This window comes from Pelodiscus sinensis, chromosome 5 (assembly GCF_052426305.1).
Source record: "Pelodiscus sinensis isolate ZL-2025 chromosome 5, ASM5242630v1, whole genome shotgun sequence".
NCBI classification, from domain to species: domain Eukaryota; kingdom Metazoa; phylum Chordata; order Testudines; family Trionychidae; genus Pelodiscus; species Pelodiscus sinensis.
In genome coordinates, this window is record NC_143056.1 from 97,055,758 (window position 1) to 97,077,519 (window position 21,762).

The following is a 21,762-nucleotide window of genomic DNA, read 5'->3' on the forward strand; positions in this document are numbered from 1 at the left end:
GGAAGAAGGGTTTTCTCCCAAAATAACTGCGTCTACACAGCGTTTGTTATTTTGAAATAGGGTATTTCGAAATAGCGACGGTCTGCGATTATGCAAATTAAGCCCAGGAAATTCAAATCCGCGCTTCATTTGTAATTTTGCGTAGCTGCATTTGCATCCCTCTCTCGAAAGAGGGTACAAGTGTAGACATACCCTAAGATGCCACAGGACTACTTACTTTTTTTAAATTGTTTTTAAAGTTACAGACTAACATGGCTACCCATCTGAAACTTTTAAACATGTTTTCATGTTGTTGTTTTTCTGAATTTCAAAGGGCTAGATTGTGATTGTGCACCTTTGAATAGGCACACTCCTGGAGAAGCCCCTTCTGTCCAAGTGTGGCTTTTCTGAAGCCTACCTCATTTTCTTCTTAACTGGGGCACTCTAAAAAGAATCCCTACAGGCTGGATATTCAAACAGTTTCCTTCTGGGATCTCATTTTTTATTTCCAGCCTGAAGTCTTTCAAAAGAAAGCTCAAACCTTCAAAGTCTTCATCCCAGTTTCAGCTAGGCTCTCCCCCCAGAGTCTGTCCTCACTTTAACAGTTCATTTATTTTGGCCCAGTCCCGCCCTAGACACCATCCTCCCTAACGGGCCATCTTTGTACTCTCTGAGTACATGTTGCCTGGAGTTTGACCTTCTCAGCTAATGCTCTCCCATCCCAGCAGGCACTAGCCTCCTTACTCCCTGCAGTGTTTGTAGGCATATTCCAATCTGCAGCTGTCATCCAGGTGAGGAAGATACCATACACTTCCATTACTGGAATTCAGAAATCTACTGCTGGATTGGTAACAGAGGTAACACGTAGATAGTTTTCAATTTGGAAATTGCATCACACCAGGAATATCAGGAATAATCATGAAGGAAAAATAGGAAAACGAATACAACTTGAAGAGCAGTTCAATGGCTAAAACAAAGATATTATGTAAAAATAAGTGTGTTAAAATAGAATTATTATAAAAAGACTTGGTTGGTTTTAATGTTCTTTTAAACTAGAAGATTTATGTGGTGTTGCTTGGGTCCTTCAGGACATGGAGCTGGGAGTGTGGAGGGTGCAGGAATTGGGGCAGTGACTTGGGGATGTGGAGCTCAGAGCAGGAGGTTGCGGGGGTGAAGGAGTCAGGGCAGGAGGTTGGAAGGCGTGGGGCTCAGAAGAAGGGGTGGTGGGTGCAGAAATCAGGTCATGGGATGTGGGGCTGAGGGCAGTGGGTGGTGGAGGCCTGCTGTTTGGCTGGTGGTTGTTCCATAGCTCTCTGAGGCTGTCTGAGCAGCAGGGGCACACTTGCTTGGTTCTCTTCTCTGGTCATCCTGGAGTATAACTGTTCCTGTTATCACAGCCCTCACTTTTCGTTTGATAAGAGACAACAGCATTCCATGCATATCCCATTGTGCTGGCACAAGTAAACCCTGACTTGGCTTTGTCAGAAGCCCTGACCAGCTTTATATTATGATAAGAGGAAGCTGCATACCAAATCTTGAGGAATTCTTCAACAAACTGACAGATGGATGGACAGATGCACAAACTCAAATATATATAGTAGATAACTGTAGTTTGTAAAGTGCCATATTAAAACTACTGGATACAATCCTGGCCCATATGTGTCAATAGGAATTTTTCCATTATCTTTAGTAAGGACAGGATGTCATCCATTACGCACAGTAAAGTTACAGTTCAATTTAGAATAGTGATAGAAATGTAGCCGTGTTAGTCTGGGGTAGTTGAAGCAAAATGCAGGACAATGTAGCACTTTAAAGACTAACAAGCCAAAGGACCGAAAGTGAACAATCCACTAAGATCAACATACTTCACTGACTACAGTGAAAGACTCTGCCTCACACTATCCAAGAAATTAAGAAACCACCTGATAAGTATTTTATACAAGAAACAGAAAACCATCAAGAATGACATTTCTAACTTAGATCGTCTCATCTCAAGACAAACATCCACACCGACTGACACCTTGCAAGACTTTTGTTCCACCAGACAAGAAATCTACTATACACACTTCTATTCCCTACAACAAAGAAAAGACAATAAATTTTCTAACCTGCTCCATACCACTGGCTACAACAGCAACTGCCTCAACCCACCGGATAATATTGTTAACCTCTCCAGCTACAAACTCAATCCAGCAGAAGAGTCTGTCTTGTCCCGGGGTCTTTCTTTCTGCCCCACGTCCCCCACAAACTGGATACAATTTTGTGGTGACCTTGAGGCTTTTTTTCGCCGCCTCCGTCTCCGAGAATATTTCCAAACCACCACTGAACATCAATCTGACCTACCAGATCCCCCCTACCAACACCAAAGGAAAAATAATTCTATATGGACTCCCCCTGACGGTCGGAATTACAATCTGGATTTCTATATACACAGCTTCCGCAACAACGCACAGACTGACATTATTCGCAAACGACAACAAGCGACACACAATCTTAGCCACGCTGAACACCATGCCATCCAGAGTCTCAAAAACAACCTGGACATTGTAATCAAACCAGCTGACAAAGGGGGTGCTGTGGTCATTATGAATAAGGCCGACTATAACCAGGAGGCAACCAGACAACTCTCGAACACCACATTTTACAAACCTCTCCCCTCTGATCCCACCTTGGACTACCAAAAGAAACTACACTGTCTCCTTAAAAGCCTCCCCACAGCTACTCGGGAACAAATCCTCACAGAATCACCTTCTGACCCCCGACCAGGATTGTTCTATCTACTTCCCAAGATCCATAAACCTGGGCACCCCGGACGTCCCATCATCTCTGGTATTGGCACGCTCACTGCTGGTCTATCCAGCTATGTAGACACTCTTCTCAAACCCTTCGTTACCAATACCCCCAGCTATCTCCGAGACACTACTGACTTCCTAAGGAAACTACAAAACATCGATAACCTCCCCAATAATACCATCCTTGCCACCATGGATGTAGAAGCTCTATATACCAACATCCCACATGAAGACGGATTACAAGCAATTAGAAACACTATCCCAGAGGACACTACTGCCAACCTGATAGCAGACCTATGTAACTTTGTTCTCACCCACAATTATTTCCAGTTTAAGAACAACTTATGCCTCCAGATCAGCAGCACAGCCATGGGTACACGCATGGCCCCACAGTATGCTAACATCTTTATGGCTGACCTAGAACAACGTTTCCTCAACTCCCGTCCCCTTTCACCCCTCCTCTACCTACGGTACATCGATGACATCTTTATGATCTGGACAAATGGCCAAGAAACACTGGAGATATTCCACAGAGATTTCAACAACCTACACCCCACCATCAACCTCAGCCTGGACCATTCTACACGAGAGATCCACTTCCTGGACACCACCGTACAAATCAACAATGGAAAATTAGACACCACTCTCTACAGAAAACCCACCGACTCATACAGTTACCTACATGCATCCAGCTCCCATCCAGAACACACCACACGATCCATCGTCTATAGCCAAGCCCTTCGATACAACCGCATCTGCTCTAATCCCACTGACAGAGACCAGAAGCTTCAGGATCTCTACCAAGCATTTATAAATCTCAACTACCCACCCAGAGAAATAAAAAAGCAAATTGAAAGAGCCAGACGAATACCTAGAAACCATCTACTTCAAGACAGACCCAAGAAAACCAACAATAGAACACCACTTGTCATCACCTACAACCCCCAACTTAAACCTGTCCAACACATTATCAATAAACTACAGCCTATATTGGAACAGGATACCATACTCAAAGAGGCTCTGGGAGACAGACCCATAGTCTCCTATAGACAACCACCTAACCTCAAGATGATTCTTACCAACCACCACAGGACATACCACACTAATACCAATCCTGGTACCTTCCCTTGCAACAAACCCCGTTGCCAGCTTTGTCCACATATTCATTCTGCTGATACCATTATTGGACCTAACCAAGTGAGTTATAAGATCAAGAACACATATTCCTGCGCATCCAGAAATATAATCTATGCTATCATGTGCCGAAAGTGTCCGTCTGCTATGTACATTGGACAAACATCTCAGACACTTCGCCAAAGGATTAATGCCCACAAAACAGATATCAGACAAGATCACAAAGAGAAAACAGTTTCTTGCCACTTTAACCAGAAAGGACACTCTCTAAATGACTTAGCCACCTGCATTCTGCTACAAAGACCTTTTACATCTGCACTTGAAAGGGAATCCTCTGAACTGTCATTTATGTTAAAATTCGACACTTGCCAACAAGGACTTAACAAGAATTTGAACTTTCTCACCCATTACCAAGACAGTTTCCCCAATTATCACCTGTAATACCATTAACTCACAAACATCCCACTCTCCCTACCTTTAATATCATCAATTCACAGACACTTACCTTCCTTCCTCCCCCTTCCCACCCCTCCCGCATCCCCCTTCTGTTCTGCAATGTGATTTGTCCTTTTCATATTTGTTCATTTTTTTAATTGTATCCTTTGGTATATATGGTTGTGACTACTTTCTTCCACTATTTGATCTGAGGAAGTGGGTCTGGCCCACGAAAGCTCATCATCTAATAAACCATCTTGTTAGTCTTTAAAGTGCTACATTGTCCTGCATTTCAGTTCAATTTAGCTTCTCTAAAAACAAACAGTGCTACAAAGCAAATGTTGGTACCCTCTTTGATGTTTGCAAAAGGATATATCTGAACCTGTGATTAGTTACCTTCCCTGCTCAGAAAAGGATTTCCATCAGAAACACACAGAAGCATGTCTCTTTCTATTTCATCCCATGACTGGAGTGGCTCACCAGCCCGTGTATACAGGGCCTTGGCAGGCTGTTGCATATTTAGCCTGCTGGTGCAGTTATCCAGAAGCTGAAAAGGAAAAACAGTGTTGATATTGAGCACTGTAAACAGATGCACAGATTTATGCCATAAAATAAATACAGAAATACAACTCATCAGACATGGTGGAGATGATGAAAGAAATGTATTGTATCTCTTGCTGTAGAATGTCTTCTGGATTTCCAACCTGAAATCCTTATTCAGGCAAACCTTTCCTTAATGATAATGAAAATTTTGCCTGAGAATAAAGGTCAGAATTTGTCCAGAATGAAGGTCAGAATACAGAGAAAAGTAGAAATATAGTAAGTAGTATATAAATAACACTGAAAAGAGGACATGAACAGTGAGCTGTGGGAACACTCTGGGCTCATCTAGGCTACATCCCTCTTTCAAAAGAAGGATATAAATTAGACAGATTGAAAGTGCAAATGAAGCGCAGATTTAAATATCCAATTCTTCATTTGTATAGTCATGTCCAATCGCTGTTTCATAAAAGTGTATTTCGAAAGTGAAACCACAGTCTAGATGCAGTTCTTTAGAAAAAAAACCCTTTTTTGAAAGATCCCGTACTCCTAATTTTTTCAGGAGAATGGGGATCTTTTGAAAAAGGGGTTTTTTTTTCGAAAGAACCATGTCTAGACTGCAGTTTCACTTTCGAAATAACCTTTTTTGAAACAGCGGACATGAATATGCAAATTAAACGTGGGATATTTAAGTCCATGCTTCATTTGCACTTTCAATCTGCCTAATTTACATCCCTCTTTCAAAAGAGGGAAGTAGTCTAGACATAGCCTCTATTAGAACTCGGGATGTACTAGTGTAGTTGATTAACCGATTAACAGATAAGCAAAAACTTATAGGTTAATGCTATAGACGACACACATTCCCCCCTCCCCCCATCAGTAAATTTTTTAGCAGTCTGGCCAGCAGCCCAGCTCAGTTCTGGCTCACGCCAGGTCCAGGACCTACCCCCGCTGCAGCTCTGCATTTAAAGTGTATTAGGAGCCAGGCGGGCAGGTAGCCCAGCTCAGTTCCAGCTCATGCCGGGTCCGGAAGCTCAGCTCTCTCCCCAGACAGGGGCTGCTGCCAGCCCATGCTGCTGCCTCTGTATCAGAAGCAGCAGCGTAGGGCAATAGGTAGCCAGTCTGTGAGGGGAGCTGGTTTTTAAACTGGCTCCCCTTGTGGACCAGCTCCCTCCTGACACCTTGTGCTGCTGCCTCTGATATAGAGGCAGCAGCACAGAGTGGCAGGTGGCTTCTTGGGAGTGGGGCCTGAGTGCACTGGCTGCCAGCCTCACCCCTGACAACTATAGAATAGTCGAGTGACCAATAAGAATTCATGAGGTTAATCGTTTATTCAATTAACCAATATTTAACATTCCTAATTAGAACTATCACTTTATCCTGGGACATTTTAAAAATAAACACCAAAGAAATAGAGATCAGAACAAATGAACCTTCAATGTACATATGTTTTTCTGCATGTGAATATTTAATATAATTCTATTGGTTCCTCCTATTTAGTTCTTTCTGGGTTTATGGGGTGTTCTAGCTCAGTGTTCAGGAAATTTCAAGAACTGTATTTGTGGTTTGCTCCTAAGAGCAGTTTATAGTTTCACAATGAGACAAGGAAAAAGCCCCTAAAATAAGTGTGTGTCAATATATGTACACACATTAAAACACATACACAAGTTTATATAAATTAATATATGTATGTACATGAATACTTGACATATTATTTCTAATTCTTCTAGATAGATATTACACTTTTCAACCTTTAAATAAGTAAGTCCAAATAATAAACTGATTGATCCAAACAAACAGAAACTGAAAAATTCTAATAATGAATGGCTGCTCTGCTCTCAAATCTGAAAGAGAATTCATTGGAGACTACTGCAAGAGCTGCTCTAGCTCCCAGAGAGACTGCACTGGGGCAGAGGATGAAAGCCACTTCAATACTGAGGGAGAAGCTATGAGAGCATGGGAAGGAGATTGTCCCCCTGAGTCACACTGATGCTAGAGCAAGAGGCAAAAATTACCATAATGCCAATCTTGGAGCTACAATTTTGTGCAACAATACACAATGCATGGGGCAGAGATGGATGTGCAGCTGTAATAACTCAAGGAACCAGGTGCAGTTGGTCTTAGGGAGGCAGTTACTGGAGAGGAGAAGGAAGCAGTAATGGAAGCTGAGGAATTGTGGGACTGTGCGTGGAATAGGAATGTGTGACTCTGATAACCTGGGTTTCATATCCATGTATTATATACAATAATAACTCAGCAAATATCAAAGGCCTTGATGTTCTGATGACTACACAGCCCTCTTCACCTTTGCTTGTAATTTTTTGTCATGTTTCTGAAGGCCTCATACTATGAAGAGAAAAGCTAGGAATCTCCTTTGAGGATCCTTGAAATAAGCAAATAAAACAGAGATAGAGGCGCAAACACCAATGGTTGTAAAAAAATAAAAAAGTGTTACTTTGTAAACAATTCACTTGATTTACCCGGTCTGGCACACAGAGGTGAGGCCAATTGCACCACTTGACTTGATTGCCCTCTGAGACTCTACCAGCACTAGGTATAGGGTAATAATCACACTTCTTTTCTGGTCAAAACTACCCACTACTGGGGGCTAGAATGGCTGGATGTGACTTCCCAGGCAGGGCAAGAGCTGCAGATGCTTTGTGTTGACATGCACTTTCCCTTGGATCACAAGGCTGAATTTGGCTCATGATCTAAATAACTGTAAACAGTCAAATTTAAGATAACCCTATTTAAAGGTTTACTTTAACAAAGTATGCTTCCTACAAGAATGAAAATGAATACAAATACATTTGTACGTTTGTGTATGAGAAAATATTCTATATCTAAAAATCAGCATATACTGCAGAGTTTTATAAAATTCTGTCATTGTAAGCATGAACAAAAAGCTAAGAACCTTTCACCCTGCTAATCTGATGATGCATCATATAGAATCATAGAATCATAGAATAATAGGACTGGAAGGGACCTCGAGAGGTCATCGAGTCCAGCCCCCCGCCCTCAAGGCAGGATCAAGCTCCGTCTACACCATCCCTGACAGATGTCTATCTAACCTGTTCTTAAATATCTCCAGAGAGGGAGATTCCACCACCTCCCTTGGCAATTTATTCCAATATTTGACCACCCTGACAGTTAGGAATTTTTTCCTAATGTCCAATCTAAACCTCCCCTGCTGCACTTTAAGCCCATTACTCCTTGTCCTGTCCTCAGAAACCAAGAGGAACAAATTTTCGCCTTCCTCCTTGTGACACCCTTTTAGATATTTGAAAACCGCTATCATGTCCCCCCTTAATCTTCTTTTTTCCAAACTAAACAAGCCCAGTTCATGAAGCCTGGCTTCATAGGTCATGTTCTCTAAACCTTTAATCATTCTTGTCGCTCTTCTCTGTACCCTTTCCAATTTCTCCACATCTTTCTTGAAATGTGGCGCCCAGAACTGGACACAGTACTCCAGCTGAGGCCTAACTAGTGCAGAATAGAGCGGCAGAATGACTTCACGAGTTTTGCTTACAACACACCTGTTGATACAACCTAGAATCATATTTGCTTTTTTTGCAACAGCATCACACTGTTGACTCATATTCAACTTGTGGTCCACTATGACCCCTAGATCCCTTTCCGCCATGCTCCTTCCTAGACAGTCGCTTCCCATCTTGTATGTATGGAACTGATTGTTCCTTCCTAAGTGGAGCACTCTGCATTTCTCCTTATTAAACCTCATCCTGTTTACCTCTGACCATTTCTCTAACTTGCTAAGGTCATTTTGAATTATGTCCCTATCCTCCAAAGAAGTTGCAACCCCACCCAGTTTGGTATCATCTGCAAACTTAATAAGAGTACTCTCTATCCCAATATCTACATCATTGATGAAGATATTGAATAGTACGGGTCCCAAAACAGACCCTTGAGGAACTCCACTTGTTATCCCTTTCCAGCAGGATTTAGAACCGTTAACAACAACTCTCTGACTACGGTTATCCAGCCAATTATGCACCAAGTATGCAAATATACATTGCTACTGCCTTGGGTCACAGTACATCACAATTATTTTGCCTGAATAGTTTCCATTATATTATTAAGGGTAACTGCAGAAATTCCATTTAAGAGTTTTTTGGTAGCTACATCATGTTGATTTGGGATTATTGAGGGGCATCACATTACACACAGTAGAAAAGAATTAAATGAATTCAAGGAAAATCTGCTATAATGGAAAAGCGTGTTTTACCCTTTTTCTACATTAAATATATATTAAACTTGTCAAATAATTATAAACTCTGACTCCTAGGGCATGTGATTCCAACAGACAATTCAATCCTTAAAAGCCCATGCTTTCCTTAACAGGTTTTGCATTTTCTTGATGCCATTCTCTGTAGCAATATGCAGACTGATTCCTTCTGCTGTACTTTACCTCTGAAATTGTTTTCCCCCAGGCATAAACTCCTTGCTCAGGTTTATAACCATTCTGGTAAGCCCACACTCTTTTTGCAGATGGCTGATCGTACAGACATCTGTGATTGGATGACAGAAGTTTAGGTGAAAAAGGAGAACTTTTGAACCGTGATGCTTGAACCTCTGAGAAGTGTGTCTATAACAGAAAATAGAAAATGTAGAAAATGAATAGAATGATCAATTTGTAAGTACAATACTATCTTACATAGTGAGGGCAATATGATCTCAATCCATCCCTCTGAATGATTATTGATACTAGAATTCTTTGGGGAGGCCAACAAGCATATAGGCAAAGGGAATCCAGTGGATATAGTGTACTTAGATTTCCAGAAAAAGGTAAATATAACTGGACCGCTTAGAAATAGTGACCATAATATAATAAAATTTAACATCCCTGTGGTGGGAAAACACCTCAGCAGCCCAACATGTGGCATTTAATTTCAGAAAGAAGAAATACAGAAAAATGATGAGGTTAGTTAAACAGAATGTAATAGGTACAGTGACAAAAGTAAAGTCCCTGCAAGCTGCATGGAAACTTTTCATAGACACCATAATAGAGGCCCAACTTAAATGTATACTCCAAATTAAAAAACACAGTAAGAGAACCCAAAAAGTGCCACCATGGCTTAACAATCAGGTAAAAGAAGCAGTTACAGATAAAAAGATATCTTTTAAAAAGTAGAAGTCAAATCGTAGTGAGGAAAAGAGAAAGGAGCATAAACTTTGTCAAATTAAGTATAAAAATATAGTAAGAAAAGCCAAAAAGGAGTTTGAAGTACAGCTAGCCAAAAACTCAGAAAGTAATAGCAAAAAGGTTTTTTAAGTACATCGGAAGCAGGAAGCCGGGTAAACAATCAGAAGAGCTCTTGGACGATCGAGATGCTAAAGGAGCACTCAGAGATGATAAAGTCATAGTGGAGAAGCTAAATCAATTCTTTGTTTCAGTCTTCATGGCTGAGGATATTGGGGAGATTCTGAAACCTGAGCCATTCTTTTCAGATGACAAATCTGAGGAATTGTCCCAGATTGAGGTGTCATTAGAGGAGGTTTTGGAACAAATTGATAAACTTAACAGTAACAAGTCACCGGGACTAGATGGCATTCACCCAAGAGTTCTGAAAGAACTCTAATGGGAAATTGTGGAACTATTAACTGTGGTTTGTAACCTATCCTTTAAAACATCTTGGCTACGTCTATACTGGCCCCTTCTTCGGAATAGCCATGCTAATTTAGAACTTTGGAATAGGGAAATGCGCGGGGGATTTCCTTGAAAGAAGTTCCTTGAAAGTAGGAATAAGAGATCCTCCGGAATAGGGCTTTATTCCGGAGGATCGCGCCAGTCTGGACGCCCTTTTCCGGCTTTTCCCCAAGCCGGAAAAAAAGCGGCGGCCATGTTTATTTAAATCCCGAGGGGGATATTTAAATCCCCCGCGCATTTCCCTATTCCAAAGTTCTAAATTAGCATGGCTATTCCGAAGAAGGGGCCAGTGTAGACACAGCACTTCTGTACCAAATGACAGGAAGATAGCTAATGTGATGCCACTCATGGAGGTTAGGTCCATCAATGGCTATTAGGAATGGTGTCCCTAGCCTCTGTTTCTCTGGAAGTGGGTGACAGGAGAGGGAGCCCGTGATGATTACATGTTATGATCTCTCCCTCTGGGGCATCTGGTATTGGCCACTGTCAGCAGACAGGATACTGGGCTACATGGACATTTGGTCTGACCTAGTATGGCCATTCTTATGTTCTTAAAATAATGGTGTCTAAATTAGCTGTTACCATCCAAGAGAGAGACCTTGGAATCATTGTGGATATGTTGAATAGGATTAGTCCTTACAAGACACCACAAGTTACCTCTCTCCATTCTGAAAACTGTCCATTTAGTCCTACTCTTTGATTCTGTCTTTTAACCAATTATCAGTCCATGAGGGGACCTTTCCTCTTATCCCATGACAACTTACTTTACTTAAGAGCCTTTGGTGAGGGACCTTGTCAAAGGCTTTTTGGAAATGTAAGTACACAATATCCATTGGATCCCTTTCAGAACTCTTGGGTGAATGCCATCTAGTCCCAATGACTTGTTACTGTTAAGTTTATCAATTTATTCCAAAACTTCCTCTAATGACACCTCAATCTTGGACAATTCCTCAGATTTCAGAATCTCCCCAATATCCTCAGCCATGAAGACTGAAACAAAGAATTGATTTAGCTTCTCCGCCATGACTTTATCATCTCTGAGTGCTCCTTTAGCATCTCATTTGTCCAAGAGCCCCACTGGTTGTTTACCCAGCTTCTTGCTTCTGATGAACTTAAAAACTATCAAGCCTATTTTGCTATGCTGGATATATTTGCTCATGCACATATCCACTGTGTCTTTTTCATCTTTCTTATTAAGAAAATAATTCTTTGGCTCCATTCAGTGTCATAAACTCATAAACACTGTGACCATCTAATCCAGAGGTGGACAATAAATGGCCCATGGGCTGGAAGTGGTTCACTGAGGTTAGCTTGTGTAGCAGTGGTCAGTGTTAACTAGTGGCCAGGAATGGCAAACCAATAGCCAACGGGATCTGTAAGCAGCCGTATCTGTGGATGCAGAGGTAAATAAAGCATCTGGTGGCCCAGCAAGTGCTAAGCTTGGTGAACCACATCCAACGTGCAGGCCTCTTATTGCCCATCCCTGATCTAGTCTGACCTCCTGCACGTTGTAGGCCACAGAACCTTACCTGTCTCCTCCTGTAATAGACCCATAACTGCTGGGTGAATTACTGAAGTCCTCATATCATGATTTAAAGTAATCAAGTTAGAGAGAATCCACCATTTACTCTAGTTAAAACCAAAAAGTGACCCATGCCCCATGCTGCAGAGAATGGCAAATGCTCCAGGAGCTCAGTAAATCTGACCTGGGAGAAACATCTTTCCTGTCCGCAAATCTGGTGATCAGTTGAATCCTGAGTATGTCAGAAAGATACCACCCACCAAGACAGAAAGAATTCTATGTAGTAACTCAGAATCCTCATCATCTAGTGCTCCATCTCTGACCATTTGGGATTTTTTGCTATTAGTAGTTACAGATGGGTCACATGCCATTGTAGGGAAGCTCATCATGCCACCCCCTCATAAACTTATCAATTTCAGTTTTGAAACAAGTTAGGATTTTTGCCCTCACTACTTCCTTTGGAAGGCTGTTCCTGAACTTTGCTCCTCTGAAGATTACAAACCTTTGTCTTATTTCAAGCCTAAACTTGTTGATGGCCCAATTATATCCTCTGGTTATAGTAAAAATTCTTGTTTTGAGTCCCTAAGTGCTTGACTACACTAGGACTTTATTTTGAAATAAGCCCCCCCACCAGGTCAAAGTTATAAGCGGAACATCCACACTACCAAGCCTGTTATTTCGAAATAACGGACCATGGAATTCGAAAAAGGACTACTTTTCATCAAGAGTAATGCTAATTCCGAAATAGTTATTTTGAAATAATCGTAGTGAGGATGCTCTGGTGCTGCTATTTTGAAATAACTTTTCCTCAGAGTAATATGAACTAATTACTCTCCAGTGCTTCCTGGGGCTCTAAATATGAGGTACTGTGTCCACATTAACGGAGCCTGCCTCTGACTAATTTCGAGGCTTCCCCATACTGTGGACAAGCTAGTTTGAATTTGTTGAATTGGGAGTCAAGTCGAATTTACTAATTTTGAAATATTTTCCTACTGTAGACATGGCCTAAGTGTATGACCTTGTACTATTGAGTTTTATCCCATTTCTATTCCTCCCATTTTCAAGGTCCTACAAATTGTTTTCTACGATATCCTGGCCCTTCTCCATATTGCACTACATCCCAACTTTATGTCATCTACATATTTTGTTACATCCACATTCCTACTTTTTGTGCCAAGGTTATGCATGAAAACATTAAATGAGACTGGTCTTAAGACAGATCCCTCAGGAACTCTACTAGTAACCACCCTCTAACTGACAATGTGGAACTATTATTTAAATCCAGGAAAATTAGACCTATTAAATATAAAAAAATTAGTTATGTTCTTAAAGCACATTTTTATATGATCTACCTTTTGTAAAACTATGTTGTATTTTATCCTAAATATTGTTTAAGAACCTAGTGTATATACTTGGTAGCCTGGGAATGCTTTTTCAGATAATGGAATATATAGCATGTATTGTAACACATGATCAGGGCGAGTGTAAAATCTAACACTGTGATAAAATTCCTGGACAACATGAATTCTGTTTTTAATTTAGAAATATTGATACAGATTACATATTATACCTCTGTATGTTGTATATTTTCCCTTAGTTTCATCTCTTCTTGGGTTTCTTCAGTCCAGCCTCCTTCGACTACTATAGGCTGAACTGGTCTTTTTGTGGGCACCAAGTTGGATGGTTTAAAGGCTGTTTTTCGTCGCCCTGATGCAGAGAAATTTTAAAATAATTCTTGTAAAACCATGTTTTCTTACTATGATGAACTGATTTTATTTGTTCTTACCTTTTCAACCTATTGATCCTAAAATGCTAAATATAATTTGTAAAAACAGAAAATATAAATCCAGGCAATGATCAATACAGACATATTTATGCAGATCAAGTAAAAGCCTAATGTGAACACCACAGTCCAGATAAATGTTAGATAAAATTTCTAACCTCACAGCATCAATATGATATGATAGAGGTCTATAAAATAATAAATGGTGTGGAAAAAGTAAAGAAGAAAGTGTTATTTCTTTCATATAACACAAGAACTATGGGTCACCCAGTGAAATTGATAGGCAGTAGGTTTAAAACAAACATAAAGAAGTGTGTCTTCAGCAAATGTATACAGAGGCAGAAGCAGAAGTTGCTAGTGCTTGGAGGGGAGAGCAAAGAGCTGGCTTAAAAGCTGGCTCTGCATGAGCACTGTCTCCTGGGGAGCCACCTGCTCTCCTCCCCTCCCTTGTGCTGCTGTCTCTGATAGCAATATACATGGGAAGCCAGCTTTTGACCCGGCTACCCATGCATGCCAGCTCCCGCCATGTTGTTACCTCTCTATTGGGGCAGCAGTATGGGGAGGCAGGTGGGAGCCAATACTCGCAGGGAACTGGCTTTTAAGCTTTTAAGCTGGTTCACTGAGCAAGCTTCCGCTGAGCCGTCTCTCCCCCTCCCAAACCTGTGCTGCTGCTCTGAATCAAAAGCAGCAGCATGGGGGAGGGGAGACAGATGGGAGCTGGTACATGTGGGGAGCCAGCGTTGACACTGGCTCTTCATGTATACTGGTTGCCACCGAGCCAACTGCCCTCCACCTCTCATACATAGACAGCAGGGATGGGTGGAGTGAGAAATGGGAGCTGGTGCTCACGGACTCCCACCTCCCCCTGCAGCGTGTAAACATGATTCTGAAAATTTCAGCAGATACACGTTTACACAAATATACACATTTTAACATTCCTAGTTCTGAGCATCTCTAAGCTTCTGACTTCTAATAGCTGGGTCTGGACATCAGTGAATGGGTCACTCGATAGTTGCCCTGTTGTGTTCATTACCTTTGAAGCATCTAGCACTTGATCACTGCTGGAAAACAGGATACTGTGCTAGATGGACAATAGGCCAGACCCTGTATAGCTGCTGTGCACTTATGGCAACCATGGGCCTTTTTGGTTTGCTACAGGAAGCTAGAGTAAACACAGTTGTGTTTGACATAATGGCCAGATCCTTTGTTTGGCTCTAATCCCTTCACACGTTTTTTGCTGGAGAAATGGGGGGGAGGGGGGCACAGGAAGCATAGAGCTGTTATGGCCGGTTATTGCTATCCCATCCTCCTCTGAGCCTCTAGTGCAAAGGCAACCCCAGCGTTAACCACAGCCAGATAATATGTTTTAAAATATTGTTGTTTCTGTCCATGCTGAGGCCTGCTCTACACTAGGACTTTACATCAACCTTAGCCCTGTACGTTCAATTTTCTAAGTGATGCTTCCACACTACAAAGCCTGTTGTATCACTCTTAGGGGCCATGGAAGTCTATTTCTGTACTCCTGCTTTTCACCAGGAATAACACTATGCCCAACCTTGCATAGCTGAAGTTATGCTAGTGTAGATGAAGCATTGCTGGAAAGTTGATGCTATTGGCCTCTGGGAGGACTCTAGTAGCTGCCCACTCTGACCACTCTGTTCAGCACTTCTGCCTTTACTTCTCTCCCAGTGAGCTCAAAAGGCCCTGGGAACAACAGAATGACCTGTCCCATGTGGCCAGTGTTGCAAGTGAGCAGCACAGCATGGTACATGAGGAGATGAGTTCTCCCAACAATCCTCCGAGCACTGCGACAACTGCCCCTACAGGCTCCAGTTCCCAGGGGTGGAGAAGAGTGTGCCCCTAGGAAATCGTGGACCTCATCGAGCTGTGGAGAGATGGAGCCACCCTGCATGAGCTCAAAATCAACAGGAGGAATGCTGATACCTATGGCAGGATCACAACCTGCCTGGAGGCTAATGGCCATTCCAGGGATGCCCAGAAGTGCAGGGTAAAAATTAAAGAGCTCAAAAAGTTGTACCATAAGGTGAAGGAGGAGAGCAGATAGTTTGGGGCAGCACTTCACATGTGCCACTACTATGACCAGCTGGATGTCATTGTGAGAGGAAGGCTCGGCTAGCTCCTCCAGAATGGTCATCGAGTCCAGACAAGACATGCCTGGCCTCAGCCTGCAGGAGCAAGGGATGGTGGAGGGTCATGAAGAGGAGGATGCCCAAGAGTAAGGAGCTCCTCATAATGCTGGAGCTGATCCTCTCTCCCAGTATATCTCCCAGGCCATCAGTGACACTGGGGAGGGCATTTCTGGTGAGTTCACAAACTCTGTCTAACTACAAGCAGGTTCAGGTAATGGGGTGTAAGGTGCAGTGTGCTCTCTCAGCCTACACTGCACAGCTTGTTCACATTTTTGTAGATGGAGCAGGAATTCTGTCTGCACAGCTCCATGAAACTCTCATGCAGGAACTCTTTAATCCTTCTAAAAGGTTATTGGGAAAGCCAGCTTTATGCTGTCTTCTGTGGTAGGTTATCTTCCGATGCCAAGCCACTAATAAGTGGTCTGGCATCACTGAACCACAAAGAAATGCAGAATAAGGCCTAGGTTTATGGTCAGCATACACTCCTGATCACTTGCTGTGATTCAGAGAAGACTGATATCTTGCATGACAACCTGGAGGAAGGGAACCTATTAGCACTCTCTCAGAAGCCATGTGTGCCACACATATCCCCCATCCTTGCCCTGTGGGCAGGAAAAGAAGCAGTGTCCCAGGAAAACCGTGTGTGCCAGACCCAGCATGTGCCAGACACAGCAGGAAGCCGACCAGCCACTTCCCCCTCTCCCACCTGAAGGCTCCTGTCCTGCTAGGACAGCCAGCATGTGGAAGAGGCTGGAGATCCTAAGGATGTGGATGGAGAAATACTTCTTGTGGTTGATATATTCTGAGGCATAATGGTTGGGGACCAAGATGGAGAAGTGCATTCCATCGATGCTGCCCCCACAGTTAGGGAGGCCCATGGTAGCAAAGCATTCCACTATGTTGTTCATGTTCCCCAGAGTCACAACCCTCTGTAGCAGGATGTTGTTAATGGCCTTGGCTATTTGTATAACAACAGCCCCAACCGTGGATTTCCCCACCCCAAACTGATTCCTGACTGGCCAGTAGCTGTCTGGAGTGGCAGGCTTTCATAGGGCAATTCCACGTGCTTTTCCATGGTCAGAGTGGGCCTCATGTGAGTATCCTGGCACCTCAGGGTAGGGGCGAGCCATTCGCAGAACTCCAGCAATGTGGCCTTCCACATGTGGAAGTTCTGCAGCCACTGTTTATCTACCCATCTCTGCATGATGATACTTTCCCACAGTCTGGGCTTGTCTCACATCGCCAGAACCGGCACTGCACTGTGTTTAGAGGATTGACTGGCGGGTGCACTAGCATGAGCGCCAGGCTTTGCTGGAGAGGGTTCTCCATGCCCTGCCGAGCTTCCTCTTCCTCTTCCTGGTGGAGCAACATGCATATGTTCTCAAAGTACAGTGCCATGAGGTACCCCATGACACCCACAACCAGGACAATGCTTTCCAGGCTGGTTCCAGTGCTTTAGTGTCTGCGCGGGCAACCAGGGCACAAAAAAGCATCAGCACGCTGCATCACCTCAAAAAAGATATCACTTCAAAAAAGATATTTTGGCCTTGGAAAGGGTTCAGAAAAGGGCAACTAAAATGATTAGGGGTTTGGAACAGGTCCCATATGAGGAGAAGTTAAAGCGACTGGGACTTTTCAGTTTAGAAAAGAGGAGACTAAGGGGGGATATGATAGAGGTATATAAAATCATGAGTGATGTGGAGAGGGCCGATAAAGAAAAGTTATTTATTAGTTCCTATAATAGAATAACTAGAGGACACCAAATGAAGTTAATGGGTAGCAGGTTTAAAACTAATAAAAGAAAGTTCTTCTTCACTCAGCGTGTAGTCAAGCTGTGGAACTCCTTGCCAGAGGAGGCTGTGAAGACTAGGACTATAATAAATTTTAAAGAGAAGCTAGATAATTTCATGGAGGTTAGGTCCATAAAAGGCTATTAGCCAGGGGATAAAATGGTATCCTTGGCCTCTGTTTGTCAGAGGCTGGAGAGGGATGGCAGGAGAGAAATCGCTTGATCATTGTCTTCGGTCCACCCTCTCTGGGGCACCTGGTGCTGGCCACTGTCGGCAGACAGGATACTGAGCTAGATGGACCCTTGGTCTGATCCAGTACGGCCGTTCTTATGTTCTTATCACCTTTTTCACACGAGGGGGGAGGGACTAGAGGAGTGCTTCATGGGTTGCAACCAGCAGAATTTTGGACCCAGCAGGCACTGTGAGCATATCCGGAATGCAAAACTGCCCATGATGTCTCACTCTGAGTTGATAGTAGGCTCCCTAATGGGGACATGCTACTTCGGACAACATTTGATTCTTCCCCTAGTGAGGACATGGACCTTCAACGTCTCAAAATTGGATTATCAGAAATTGACCATAATAGATTCAATCTTACCTTGTAGTGTACATGTGCCCTGAGTGTACTGCTACACTAAACCTTTTTCCTTAAGTTCATTAATTGCCAGGTAACTTGAGGCAGTTTACGCATTTATAAAGAGTACTGTGAACACTACCAAAATATTTGTTCACAGCACAAACCCTTAAACCTATCAGGAAAAACAGGTTACTGAATGAATATATCAGAATAAATTTGTCAGCATAGAAAAGGTTTTCTATGTCCAAATACCCACTGGTCAGGGTGATCAATTCTGAGTGGGTGAACCCAACACTTGCATGGAGCTCCAGTGAAACAGAGATAGATCCTATTGCAGAGGCAAGGGTCAGGGTCAATGTGAGTGTCTCTGTCCGTTTGTTTAAGAACTCCTAGGATCCATCAAATTTGGCATATAGCTTCCTCTTATCATAACTTACAGAAAGGTAAGGGATTGGTTGTGCCAGGACAAAGGGATGTGCCTGGAATGTGATTTTCTCATAAAACAGAAAGCAAGGGCTATGCTATATAATGGCAACATGGGGACAGCAGGGGGCGGAAAGCAGGGAGAGTTATACTGTATAATGACCACAGGGCAAGGGGCCAGAGATGGGGACTGGGACAGCTATAACCCCATTAGTCCAGCAGGGGATAGGGATGCAGAAAGGGACCGATATCTACTATATTTTTGGGAGAGTGTGTCTGTTTGGGTCTGACTGTTCCCCAGCCAGGGGATATGAACCCCTCTCCTGGTTCTGCCCACTGGAGTTGCAATGGCCATGGAGAGGCACTTTTCACCTGGCCCCAAACTGCTGCAGGAGATAGGGTCCTTTCCCCATGGGGCAGCCTGCCTACTGAGCCCTTAACTCTCAGAGCAATGATTTACGTGAAGAAAAACAAAGTACCTGAATTAGGTACCTGAGTAACACCAGGTAAATCTTCTAGTCATAAATATTTCATTAGTTCCAAATTAAATATGCACTCATACCAACCTTGTAGCTGTCTCATTTTGTGCTTCATAGCATCTAGATCAGCCAAAATTTTGTCCTTCTCTAACCAGTTTTGTTTCTTTTGTTTTTCTGACTTTTGCAAAGCTGTAATAAAAGAAATATATATTTCTACTGATTATTTTTCTTTGTAGTTAGCAATTGATTGTTTTTCTTGGATGACTGATTAGTATAATAGTTTTTTAAAGCACTTTAGATTGTTCATGAGTTAAATAGATCCAATTACAGACAAATAATTAAAAGGCAAGAATCCTAAAAAACAACAACAAAAACTCCAAAAGCAACAATCTGAAAGTATATAGAACTTAATGAATGTCTTTCCAGAGCAAGACACAAACGCATACTTCTATTTAACATGTATATTTACTTTTTCAGAATTGCACATTTAATTGTAGTAGTTTAATATTGGTTTTTTAAAATATGTACCCTCTGATAGAAATATGCCCTCTTACAAATAACAGTGTTTAGACAAATAGCCCTCATTGTGATACAAATACCTAGCACAACACTTGATTAATCAGTCATTCAACAGGCTATATACATCTTACTATCTACTTTGAATTTTATTGACATAGTGGGCATAACTTGGAGGTGGATTTTTAGGTTCTGGATAATATGTGCAATATTTACCTTTCTCATTGTACAACGAGATGTACAATTGTGCAAAACCAGATGGATGGCTGTGTCTATACTGGCATGAATTTCCGGATATGCTTAAAATGGAATACTATTCCGTTTTCAGTTTTTCCGGAAAAGGAGCGTCTACATTGGCAGGCTGCTTTTCCGGAAAAGCCCTTTTTCCGGAAAAGCGTCTGTGGCCAATGTAGATGCGCTTTTCCGGAAAAGACTACTGGGCTGTCTACACTGGTCCTTTTCCGGAACAGTGTTCCGGAATAAAGACTTATGCCCGAGCGGGAGCAGAATAGTTTTTCCGGAATAGCGGCTGATTTTGTACAGTAGAGCGTCGTTGCTTTTCCGGAAATTCAAGGGCCAGTGTAAACAGCTCGCAGCTAATTCCGGAAAAGAGGCTGATTTTCCGGAATAAGTGGCCAGTGTAGACACAGCCGATGTGATTAACTTTACTCAAGTGAAGAGAACAAATTAAATATATGTGTAATGCGCTTATTGCATCATAACTTTTTCCCCAAATAAGATATATTTCAGTTTTCCTCTCCAAAATAAAACGTTTTAAAATTTACTCTGAGATTTTCATTCTCTTTTGAAGGACTTGCCCACATGGAGATTTTGAGTATGATAAACAAGGATATAACTCTACAGCACACCAGTTTGTCACATGAAAGTTAGATGTGTAGACCAAGGGTCGTCAATATTTTTTGATGGGGAAGCCACACTAAGAATTTTATAAGGGGAGAAGGGCCGCACTCTCCCACGATATGAATGGAAGAGGTGTGAGGTTTCAAATGGAAGGTGAGTGCACAAGGGAGAATAGGTGTCTGGTATGTTAGGTGGAGGAAGGCTTTGCCTTCCCTAACCGCCAGGCATAACCCTGCCCACACTACACCCCCAGAATGCCGACTATAGGTGTTCTGGAGGTGGAGTGTTGCTTCCCCCAGATCCCGCCCTCCTAATGTTCCGGGGCTGGAGAGGTTGGGACCATGCTGTGTGCCCTCCGCCCTCCTCAGGGCTAAAGAGGCTGAGCCGGGCCATGTGGTGCAGTACACCCTCCTCTGTCCCCCGGTGGAGGCGAGGCTGCTTTGGGGAGAGGCTGGGCTGAGCCGTGTGCCCTCTGTCCCCACCCAAGGCTGGGGCGAACACGTGCCTGTCCACTCCCCTGTGGTTCGTAGGGGGGAATGCATGTGTGGCAGTCCTCGTGGGAGTGGGGAAAAGATGGGGCCTCATCATAAGGGACTAGGCTAGAGGTGAGGCTGGGGGCTTGCCTTCACCAACCACCCATGCAAGGGAGCTTGAGGTAGTAGGGGAATGAGGTGCAGGGGAGGGTCTGAGGTCTGGGAAGGAGTTTCAGGGAAAGAGTGAGGAGTGAGCTGGGACTAGGGATTGGGGTGCAGGCAGCGGTGAAAGTAACTTAAAATTTCTTACAGGAACTGTCCTATTGCAACCAGGGTCCCTGTCAACACTTCAAATAGCTCCCTGCTGGCTCTTGCCATAGCTTTGCCAGTTTTTGCCAGAGCCGCACATCAGAGTGCACCCACTTATATTCACCTCTGGGTGCAGGATCTAGGAGGGGGTATGGGTGCAGGAGAGGATTCTGACCTGGAGGAGAGGTGTAGGAGGGGGTTCTGACCTGGGGCAAGGGTGCAGGAGGAGGGACAAGGGTTTGGATTGTGGCCTGGGACAGGAGATGGGGTACAGAGTCTGGGAGGACAGATGGTACAGGAGCAGGGAAAGGCTTGGGGTGAGGGAGGGGCTGGG

The 21,762-nt window shown here is 43.1% G+C and overlaps 1 protein-coding gene across 4 annotated transcripts in view; it reads right to left on the reverse strand.

The window, feature by feature from the left end:
- DCDC1 (doublecortin domain containing 1) overlaps window positions 1-21,762 on the reverse strand; it is a 605,588-nt gene that overhangs the window by 19,048 nt on the left and 564,778 nt on the right. For all 4 annotated transcript variants that reach the window (XM_025187660.3, XM_075927786.2, XM_075927784.2 and 1 more), the window contains 4 exons: window positions 19,357-19,458; window positions 13,638-13,774; window positions 9,307-9,483; window positions 4,737-4,887 (listed from right to left, as the gene is read on the reverse strand). In XM_025187660.3, the coding sequence (XP_025043445.1) occupies window positions 4,737-4,887; window positions 9,307-9,483; window positions 13,638-13,774; window positions 19,357-19,458 (567 nt within the window). The remainder of the gene's footprint in view (window positions 1-4,736; window positions 4,888-9,306; window positions 9,484-13,637; window positions 13,775-19,356; window positions 19,459-21,762) is intronic.